Source organism: Cryptomeria japonica, chromosome 3 (assembly GCF_030272615.1).
Source record: "Cryptomeria japonica chromosome 3, Sugi_1.0, whole genome shotgun sequence".
Classification (NCBI taxonomy): Eukaryota; Viridiplantae; Streptophyta; class Pinopsida; order Cupressales; family Cupressaceae; genus Cryptomeria; species Cryptomeria japonica.
In genome coordinates, this window is record NC_081407.1 from 910,711,324 (window position 1) to 910,723,184 (window position 11,861).

The 11,861-nt window shown below is 36.1% G+C and overlaps 1 protein-coding gene across 1 annotated transcript in view; it reads right to left on the reverse strand.

Moving 5' to 3' along the window:
- The window catches only part of LOC131067011 (uncharacterized), a 51,423-nt gene extending 40,774 nt beyond the window's left edge, over positions 1 to 10,649 (reverse strand). The window contains exon 1 of the mRNA XM_058001930.2: positions 10,057 to 10,649. Within this exon, the coding sequence (XP_057857913.1) occupies positions 10,057 to 10,518 (462 nt within the window). The 5' untranslated portion in view covers positions 10,519 to 10,649. The remainder of the gene's footprint in view (positions 1 to 10,056) is intronic.
- Between the last annotated feature and the right edge of the window lie 1,212 nt (positions 10,650 to 11,861).

Sequence of the window (11,861 nt, forward strand, 5' to 3'; positions counted from 1 at the left end):
AGTTGTAGGATTTTTGCTGAAGGAATGGGATGGAGGAAAACAGTTGATAAATAATCCAAACAAATATGAAGATGGAGAGACTCCTCTTCATTTTGCTTCTCGGCAGGGTCATGCAAATACGTGTCATTTGCTTTTGAGAAGGGAGCTGAAGTAGACGTTCAAGATGACCAGAAACAAACACCTCTGGACGATGCAATTACATGTAGACAAGATGCAGTCACAAATGTCTTTATGAAACTAGAGCAAATTGCCGAAGTAATTAAAAAAAAAAAAAAAGACAAATCAATAGAAAGTCTTTTAGATATAGCGGCTGAGAAGAATTATATAAGATTATTTGAGAATATGCATGGGTGTTAGAGTTGTGAAAGGGGTGAGTGAGAATCTGTGTTGAAAAATTGATCAACAAAGAAAGTTCAAGGGAGGCGGCAAGATCCCGGTCTGACATAAATCTGATGGATTGTTTGTGTATCGAATCACTTAGCAAATTTTTGTGATTGGTAGTTCCATCTATTGAATTGGGCATTAAGGTTTATCTTTAATGGTGTAACATTGGAAACAATACTCATATATTTGCCAGTCAGAGAGCGATATGAGAAGCGACGGTCTTAATGTAGACAAAACCAATTTGATGCTCTCTTTCCATAGCATGTACAGATTTGCAGAGAAGGGTCTTCATTTGAATGCATGGCAGGGAAGATTATTGAAGATCGATGCCACATTGGTATTGCTGAGTGTCCTGTGCGTGGCATATGGGCACAACAACTAAAAGTATGTGTATCAAAGAGCAACCATCAAATGAGATCTAAATCTTCAAGTACAAAGAATCAGGAATGAACAATTGTTGGATTGCGAGGAAGATTAATAAACAAAGAGATAAGACATCTTTAGAATTACAACAAAAGCAGTTAAAAGTGATGAAGAGCTTGTTGCTCTTTAGGCTATAGAGTTTTGAAGTACTATTTGTGATGAAGAGATTGAAATTCAGGAGGAATATGGAGGGGACTTTAGTGGAGATTCTGAGATTTCACATTTCCATTTTATAAAAAAGTATTTGCCTACAGAAGTGCAACAGCCCATGAGGAAGCAATGTTGACCATAGGGGCTCTTGCTTATGCTACTGGTGGTGAATTTGCTAAGTACATGCCAAAGTTCTATAAGTCATGTTTTGCAGGTGGTCTTTCGAGATAAAGAAAGGACAGACCAAGAAGCATAAGAGATTGCATTCAAGAGAGAAAGAACTTAATGCTTGCAGTCAGAGGACTGAGTTGATGGTTGTAAGTATTTATCGAAGAGGAAGAACCCATACAGTTTGTCCTTGCGATCTGGTTCTTCGAAGAGGAGGTCAGAAGGTTGATATCAAATTCAGAGGGAGTCTAACATTTCATCAGAAGCAACCTTAGACAAGGAGGTCAGAAGGTTGATATCAGGTTCAAAGGGAGCCACACCATCATGAAGATATGCTTAATGCATTCTTCTCTGTGAGAGAGAAGTTTGAGGAGCAAGCCCTTATTAATACATTCTTCTCTGTGAGGGAGAAGTTTGAGGTGAAGGCCCTTGTTCCACCCTCTGGGAGTAGCCATGGTGGATGTCATGTTGAGAGACTCCATGACTTAGCACTTGTGTTTATTCTTCTCTGTGAGAGAGAAGTTTGAGGAGCAAGCCCTTATTAATGCATTCTTCTCTGTGAGGGAGAAGTTTGAGGTGAAGGCCCTTGTTCCACCCTTTGGGAGTAGCCATGGTGGATGTCATGTTGAGAGACTCCATGACTTAGCATTTGTGTTTATTCACCCTCTGGGAGTAGTCATGGTGAACGTCATGATGAGATGAAAACATCACATTGAGCAACTCCGTGATGGGCACTTGTGTTCATATGCATTTTCATACATGGGAGTAGCCATGATGGATGTCATCATGTTGAGTACCATGATGAATCGTGTTCCACCCTCTAGGAGTAGTCATGGTGGCTGTCATTTCATGACTATATTATTAACAAGGATTCCTCCCTAGCTAAGAGGGAGCGTTGATGTTGTAGTGGCAGGAGTCTCCTTGTCTTCTTAGCCATCTAGAAAAATTAAATTAACTATACTAAGGGGGCTGACTTTGTGAAAGTCGGCCACCCTTGTGAAGAGACATATGGTGTCATTGAGAGCCGACCCCTTGTGAAAGGGTGCCTCCCTCATATATATAGAAGGTGCAAACTCATTCTCTGATCCATTCAATTCATAAAAGGAGCAGATCGAATAGCAGAGCAGTTCGAATACAAAGAGGAGCAGATCAATTTATGTGAAGAGCAGTTTATATATTATCTATAGCAGATCGATCTTGTGAAGAAGGCCAATCAGATTTGTTCTTGTGCAATTTGCTTCAAGGAGTGAAGCAACATATATTGGGCCTCTATCTTGCGCTTGTGTACAACATTATTGCTAGACATATTTGATATATAAAAAAGACATTTGTTGTTGGGTTTTTTCTCCCTCGAGTAGGAGGGTTTTCCCTTAGAGATCAAACTGCAGATATTCTAACCAAACCTCTTTCTAGAGTGAAGGTTGATCACTTCTAGAAAAGGTTTAGGTATAACAGAAAGTTAATTTGCTTTGTAAATCTGTATTTGCATATCAATAAGATGTTTAATGTGTAAACTTCTTTGTCATGATAGGACATTTTGGATTTTATCCCCTGGGTTCATATCTAAGAGGTGACGATCTCTCAAGATAATGAACACTTGTATGTAGACATTATAAGGAGACAATCTTATGATGTCCAAACCAGTTATCATGTTGGATCTCTGGTGTGTCATGGATGTGCCATGATTGTGTTGTGGTAAAACATTTGTATAAGGTGTCAGTGCACATACCACAACTTGGATAAGATGAGAATTTAATCTTTCTCATATGATTATCCTTTAAGTATTGCGTGTTTAGGCAATACTGATATCACATGCTTAGGTGATATCCTGTCATCACAAGATTGACATGATGAACATTTGTATCACGTGTTCAGGTGATACTTCATATCATGTGATTAGGTGATATGATTTTCTAGAGAGTCAGATTGTGTAAAGAATACTAACCATCATTTGAATTGTGATGCTTGATATATTGTTTGCATTTCTCTTACCTGGCTAAGAGGGAGTGTTAATGCATGATAGCTTCAGTAAGATAAATGATTGAATGAGAGTTAAATGAAGTCTCTCATTCAATCATTTATCCTATCGATAAAATATGATAAAAAGCTTCAAGCTATTAATCCTTCATTTGATAACCATTCTTCATTTGTATATGATCAATCTACTCAGTTCAATCAAATGCTCAACTATTGATAATCATCCTATAGCATAGAAATCCCGATTTAATATCGGTTATATTATTTGTGTTCACCGATTATTAAATCGGGCTAACCAATGCATTCTGATTTATATCGGTTAACATATTTAACAGTAAACAAATGATTATCGGATTAACTAAACACCAATTGGTATCGAGTGTCAATATAAGCTTGCACCGATTGATATCGGGTTATGTATGCACCGATTAATATCGGATGGCAAGGTAAATACGCACCGATTGGTATCGGGCTGTTAAGTTAAGCATACACCGATTGGTATCGGTTGTTAAGATAAGCATACACCGATTGGTATCGGTTGTTAAGATAAGCATACACCGATTGGTATCGGTTTGTTGAACATATACCGTTTGTAATTACTGCGATTAGCAAAGGGGCACGATCAAGTAATGTCTTGATCGGTCATGTCTAAAAGACATGACCGGTCAAGGCATTGCTTGATCGTACCCAGCTTGCATATACATATCAAATGGCATTTGTGAGAAGGACATCGAAATCAATAAATGCTCCTCTCACCTGCCATACAAAAGAAGATAATCAGATTTATCATATAAATAGATAATACATAGATCAAGAAAAATATAACTAGAATATATCTTGCATATTGAATTGAGAATTGAACATCATTTACAGAGAAAGAAGAACCTGTTGCTGCTTACTTCATGAGAATCTCTGAGCTAAGAGATCAGCTTGCTACCGTTGGGAAGAAAGTTGAAGACAGTGACTTATCTATGACTGCCCTAAATGGTCTTCCTCCCTCTTGGGAACCGTTTGTTCAAGGAATCAGTGCCAGAGTTGAGCTTCCTAAGTTTGATCAATTAATGGGAGATTGCATTCAAGAAGAGTCTCGGCTGGCTGCGAAAGGAAAAATTAAGAACCCTTATGATGAGCAACATGTCCTCTTGGCTAAAAAGGAAGGCAGCCATTGGAAGAAGAATGATCTCAAGAGAAATAGAGATTTCAGCTCTTCTACCCCTCATTCAAGGAAGAGACCAAGAGACTTATCTCACATCGATGCTTCCGATGCAACAAGCTTGGCCACTTTGCAAGGGACTGTCAAACTCAGGACGAGCAAGAAGATGCAAACATAAATGAAGTATCAAATCCCCACAATTGTGAAGATTTTCTCTTTTGATCTATTGGTTTGTTGATCCATCCTTAAGTTAAAACTTCTGATCTTGTTGTTTTATTTCAATAATGATGTATTGGAAACTAATCCTTACAGCTGTTCTAGAAGGAAAATTATCAGGTTTACAAGCATGATCCAAGAAGGCCCACTTCAGCTCATGCCATCGGATCTAGATTTGAAAGTCTACTCAAACTTTCAAACTGTCTCCTTATTAGGGATACAAATTTGATAAATTCTATTTTAGATTTAGGATTGGTTCCAACTTTAAGTCAAGAAATTTGTTGTGGATTTATCATCTAGATAGGGTTTTAGAGGGAGTCTCATGATACTGTCAAAATACCTTATTTCAGTAAATCTTATTGTTGGTTTTCTAAACTTTGTGTTTCAGATCTAATGATGGATTTAATAGAATATGTCTAATGTATGATCTCTACTTGATTATAGCAAAGTTATTTCCTTTCTTCTATCATATTTTATGTTGAAACTAACGGGTGTTCTTGTTCTATTCTATGATACATTGGGTGTATCATCCACCCTCTGCGGAGTGCAAGGTGGTAGTTCTCTCTCACCCTCTGCGGAGTGCAAGGTGAGTCCATCCTCTGCGAAGTGCAAGGTGGTAATTCTTTCTCACCCTCTGCGGAGTGCAAGGTGAGTTCACCCTCTATGGTGTGGCAAGTCGTTCTTCTCAGTGGAGAAGCTTATTGTATCCTCTGCGGTTGTGCATGATTCATGTTGTATGTTTATGTATATATCTAAGTATTCATTCTTGCAGGAATGCATAAGGAAAGGTCTCTTTCTTCCTTTGTGGATGTGCATGATGAAAGATCATGAAATTCTGATGATATATGCAGGTCCAGGAAAGTGTGAAGCTATGAAGTTTTGGATTCATCCCTTGCAAGCATTGCAAGAGGAATTTCATGGAAAGGTCCATATTGTGCAAACTTGTGTTCAAATTGCATATTGCATGTATTACTTAGGGCTGGGCCCTAATCATGTAATCTGGTTGTAAGATTCTGATTATGTATTTATTTTCCTCCCTAGTTAAGAGGGAGTGTTGGTTTTGTAACTAGGTAGAAAAATAAAAGTTGAATTTGTTAGTTTTAATTACGGTGAAGAGCGGATTCCAATTGCCTAAGGCAACATTGGAATCCGCCATTAAGGGCTGGGCCCTTTTACCTTGAAAGGGTAACGTGTACCCTTTAGGGCTGGGCCCTTCTCACACGCCACTCTCCTATAGGGCCGACCCTATAACTCATGCCTCATAATATGCCTCTCACCTAAATGAAACGTGTTAAGGAAAAGGTAATTAATAAATAATATATTTATTGCAAGCCGACCTAGAGGTCTACTGCCAAGAGAAAGGTATATATATGTATGAAGTAATTCAATTCATTATTACATACATCATCAGCAAATGCGATCTGCTCTGATCCTTATCACGTACGATCAGCCTTATGCAAGAACAGTCAGCGAATCAGGCATCTTGGAGAGCGAATCCATTGGACAACTTGTTGGGCAAGGTGATGCACTATACTTCAGTGATCTCCCTCTTCAATTGATGTCAATATTCTGCTCTCCCTGAAGACACACTACAGCTGCATATGCTAGGTTCAGTCTGCCCTAGATTGGCAACCAAATCAGATAAGTAATCTGATTCGTGTAATCTGCTCATAATTAAGAATGTGATCTGAATCTTTCATGCTGGGTTTTTCCTCCAAGAGGGAGGTTTTCCCAGGGTACTTGTGTCTTGTGTTGTGTATTCTTATTGTTATTTCTGCTTATTCTCAATCTGTTTATAACTTAGGTAACTAGATTAACATCTGATTACCTAAAATCAACACTTAACAGATATTTTTCTTTCTTCATTCATCGAAAATTCATTACTCAACTTGAAGTGCCTTCTTTCTAAAAGAACAACAATCACAAATTCACAATCTAATCCTTGGGAAGACAACAATGTTTAAGGTCTCAGTCAATGTCAAGTGTATTAATTAATCTTCAATCATTTACAATCTATTATTTGAAAATTCAAGTAAAGTGTACAAAATGCAAACACCAGAACTTCTATTCTACATTAATTCCCATAGCATGTAAATGATATTTCATATTTCAATTAATTCTAGCTAGAAAAAAAAAAGATTAGGCTCAAAGACACATTATAAATGCAAATTTTGTAAATACTAAACAAATTTCAAATTCTGATGCTTAGAACAATAAAAACAGGACGTTCGATCATGAATTGCTAACTTCAAAAGGCAGTGGAGGGCACATTTCTGTTTTTGTCATTTTTGCACCAAACATCACATTCTGTGTTCACAGAATAAATAAATTTGCAAGGTATCCTTCAATAGTAAGTTTTTATGTAATTGCATATTGTTTCATTCCTGCAATTTTTCAGCAGAATAAAACTATGCTAGATGCTAATCAAAGCAACACAAAATCAAGGACTAGACGTTGCTTTGTCAGGCATAAGATCAATCAATAAGAGATAAGGTTTCTGTTGAAATAACCCAAACCAATTCATGAAATTAAGATTTATAAAAGATACGTGGATTCTTTGAGATAATCGCTTCAAGTGATACCCAATTAAAACTAGAATTGCCTTGTCAATCTCCATGTTGTCTTGAAACTATATTGAAAGATACATTTGAGTAAACAATAAAAATTGCAAATGAAATTATTGATTTCACGAGGGTACAGTCAGGGGTTGTCAGCACACTTGAGCGAAAAAGAGACATTTAAGATTATTTGATTGAAAAGATAAACACTTATGATAACATTAGTTCATTGATTGGCCCGTTAATGGGCCTATGTGGGTTAATCCATCTAGTACCAATGATGAGAAAGTGGAATGGACGACACCAAAGGAAGGATGGATCAAAATAAATTTTGATGGAGCATCAAAAGGGAACATGGGCCTGTCAGGGGTGGGATGCGTAGCAAGGGATTGGTGGGGAAATATTCTGGGATGGAGTGTGTAAAGGCTAGAGGATGGTACGAACAATGAGGCAGAAGCAAAAGCAGCATTACTCACAGTGAGGCTAGTGAACAGAACTTCAATTTCCAGATCACACTTGGAGGGTGACTCACAGATAATCACAAATGCTTTGATCAAAAGGCGAGATGCGAGGGTGGAAGCTGGATAAAATAATAAAGGTAATTATAAATAGCATAAATCTGTTTCAAAATTTTAAAATCTCCCATGTCAGACGCAATGGAAACGAGGTGGCAAACCGTCATTCCAAGTGGACGGCACAATTAATGAAGGAGAATGAACGGGAGATTTGGGACGATCTCTGCTATATAGATACTAAGGAGGTGGATGTATGGGAGGTAGGAAGCGATCATGAAAAGATAGTGTATTGATGGTATTTCACTTATTGCAACTTCCTCCTCAAGACGTTTGCATTGTGCGAGACAAGCTTTAAACCACTTCGAACTTGGCAAACATCATTCATTCTGGAAGCGTCGGCGTAGGAAAGAGAGAGGTCGAGAAAATTGGAGGAAAATGCAGGCAAATTTCTCCCTGCAAACAGTGAAGCAAATGGTAGCAATTTGGAGGAAGATCTCAGAAGAGAGATTGAGGAATGTCTTCAAAATTGAAGACCCCATGTTTCTTCAGATGTTGAGTATAATGCTGGGCGACGAGTTCCTGGAGGCAGAGTATAGATACCACACCAACATTGACATTGCATCGCTATTTTTTGTGTGGTGCCTTGAGCTAGGAAATATGGAGGAAGCACACTGGCTTATGAACCAGTGCATCAAAGATGAATGGAACTGGGGGCCGGGAGCATTCATTGCCATTGCAAGACTGGGTGAAGGCTTTGTGGCTCCAGGTGGAGATTGGTTACATGTTGCAGAATACACACCACCGCTGTGCCCTTTCCTCATTTGGAGCACATCGTGCGACAAGGAGGTATGTTGGGCAGGAGCTCAGATTGGCTAATACTATGTGAAAGAGTACCTCAGAGAGAGGGAGGTGGAAGAGCAGAAAGATGGCAGTGAGCAGAAACAAGCTGGGAGGAAACACCTTAAGTTTGAGAAAAAAGACAACTGGGACAGCCAGCGCCAGGGGAAAAAGCAGAAGTAAGGAAATTGAATATTTTTGGTGTCGATAGTCATACATTTTTGTATACAATTGTGACATTGTCAAATATTTCGCCCAGGTTAGGCAATAGGATAGTAGTCAGAAGCTAGTCTTTTTGATGATACATAAATGTATATTTGTATGTCGCTGTGTAGATGTTTGATAGTACGCTACAGACTTTTAACGGAACAGCAGATTGATGAAGATGGAAAACTGAGACACTTTAATGTAATATATTTTGATAAATTAATATATACAAAACACTTTACTGATAGAAAAAAAAAACATTAGTTCATCGATCTCAAATACATATCAATATATAGGATTCCGATCCTGCTTTAGAAATCATTTTACCAGGCCCACCGATGACAAAGTCTGAACTACCCACTGATGACCAAGTCTGAGAAGTTCAATATCTTTATTTCTAATGATATATTTTCAGCAATTAACAAGTGATTGTTCTTTTTCCTTTAAGCGGAAAACGCAAAATAGTTGTGCTACTTCACACTGACAGGCCGACACCGTTTCCCTACATTTAATAAAATCTCTTTGTTCAATGAAGATTCGCACGACCCAATCAGGCATGAACTTGACACGACCAGGGTTAAGTACATGCACACTCCATAAATAGGAAAAAGAGCAAGCCTTATTCAATCACTTGAGTATACAAGTGCATACAAGACTTGGTTCAATAGACTTCAAGACTAAATTCCTCGGCTAATGTTCTCAATCTTCGAGTAAAACAGAACATATAACCTGCAGAGGATCAAAACCAAGGTTTAACATCTATTTATTAAATATCCTGTTTTATACAACATTGACCCCTCAAGCAGCTTATGGGTAGTTCCTCTCATTCAAGTGATGAACCATTCTCAATTTCAATGGGTTGGCAAAGGACTGAATCTGAAGGTGTGTGGTCAGACTACTCGCTAACTAGTAACAAGTAATGGCCTACAATCCAATGAACATCAAAATCTTTAGTCCGTAGATGATACTGGATCCCCTTTTTTGGTGGCTGATTACTTAAAGAATCAATCTTACTTTGCTATACAGTCTCAAGGGAATATTTGTCAGATCTCACCAACGGACACATAAAAAACCGAGGTGCTGGATTTAGGTTTCCCTCAAACAAGTTACTTTCAGTTGGTATGTTAGAAATAGGATTACGTATTTAATACATAGTTTGCAATGGGTTTACTGCCAAATTTAGGCCAAATATGGCATCAGTTGTTATGTTAGAAATAGGATTCCGTATTTAATCCATAGTTTGTAATGGGTCGACAGCCAAATTTAGGCCAAATATGGCATTTTGGGTTCACAACTAAGTCTACATTTTATCAGAACCTTTCAATCACATGAACTTCAAGGCCAAAAAACTTAGTGTTTAATTCAAATCGCGAAGAAACATAAGGCTTAAGCATATATTGTCATCAAAACATCTTTTCACTAATTCTAATAAAAGTGCTTATTAAAATATGAGTGCAAGGGACAATACCGGGGTTTGATTGGGAGAAAGGATGAACACGTAGAAAAGAAGACCTGCCCACAATCCGAACAGCAAAATGGAAGTTGTCCATTCACCCCCATTGCCATTATTATTACTGTTATTGATGTCAGGTGCCCTTTCATTAGAGGTGCTTCTGCAGACATTTAAACGTCTTTTCTGCTCCGGTAAAGCGAACAGAGAAGAAAATCTCAATTTTTTGTAGGTTAAGCAACTTTTAAAGGCAGAATGTGTAGCTAATATGGTTGTGGGTGTATGCGAGAAATTATGTGGTAGTTTAGTACAGCGAGAAAATGGTGAAACTTGAAGCAATGCATTCTTAGAATTAGAGCGAACTGAAAAGTGTGGTTTTGAGAATGCTGCAGATACTGGCCTTGAAGATGCCACAGAGGTCTGCATTACAGGAGGCCAATTCCACACCAAACATCGGAAAGACTGGATTACATTTTTCATTTTTATACGTTTAAATATGATTTACATACTTATTTTACTTTAGCCTGTCATCTTACCATAAACGATTCTGTGTGGCCGTTTGTGTGGCCGTTTAGAGGCCGATAGAATCAATAGAGTTTTGTTTTGTATTCGGTGACACAATTCTCATTCTCCTCCATGATATATGTGTATAAATTATTATGAAACGATTCTGTGTGGCCGTTTAGAGGCCAATAGAATCAATAGAGTGTTTTCTATTCGGTGACACAATACTCCTCCTCCAACATGATATAATACTCTGAATAATCAATTTTGAATTAACTAAGATTTGTTTTTATTAGTACTTGCTGCTAGGTAATATTATTGTAATAAGTTTTTTGTTTTTCTAGTTAACTAGTTATTAAAAAATTAATTTGAATCAATCATAAACAAATTTTAACTTTTAATTTTTTCAATCTTTTAATTTACCAAAGTCTAATTGTACAATTTTTTAAAAATTAAACTTTTTGCATTATAGAAGAAAATAAATATAGAATTTTATAATGTTATATTATTTCAATAATATATTATTATAACATAAATAGATCTATAATCAAATCAAATAATAAAAGTATCAAATTGTATAAAATTTTAATGGATATATATTTATAATTATAATTACATAAGTAAAAAAAATGTTATGTTATAATAAAATAAATTGATTTGTTATTTTTAGTTACAATTTTCTTTTATTGAATTAATATGTTTAAAACTAATAAATCTAAAACTATTTCAATTATTTAACTTTATTTTGTGAAATTGAAAATTTATTAGGATTTCTTTAATTTATATTATTTTTTCTAGTAAAGTTTTAAAGTTTTAATTATTATTTGTTTAATTTTATTATCTTAATTATTATCATTTTTAAAATATAATCATTATTAAAATTAAATCATAATTATTATTAAAACTATACTAAAAACAAGGCAAGTACTAGCCATTATGTGGCACTTGGCACTTGTTAGTGCTTGCCGTCAGGTTAGTATTATTTCAGTTAGTTGCACTTCAATGGCTCTTTCTACCAATTAGAATTATAATTTTTTTCTTTTGATATATTTTTTTTTAATTTTAAAAAAGTTAAACCAGCACACTAATATATATACTTTCTATATTTTCATTCTAATATTTTTTTTTTCATAATACTTATGTTAATAAAAGATAATTTGTAGTGTTTAAAAAAAAACTAACAATCAACTGATTGAAAATCATTTGTCCCTTGAAATTACAAATAAAAATGTTTCAAATAAATGTAATATTACATCTATTCTAGCAAAATTAGATTCTACCATAGCATGAATATCAATACATTATTAATTACCTAACCC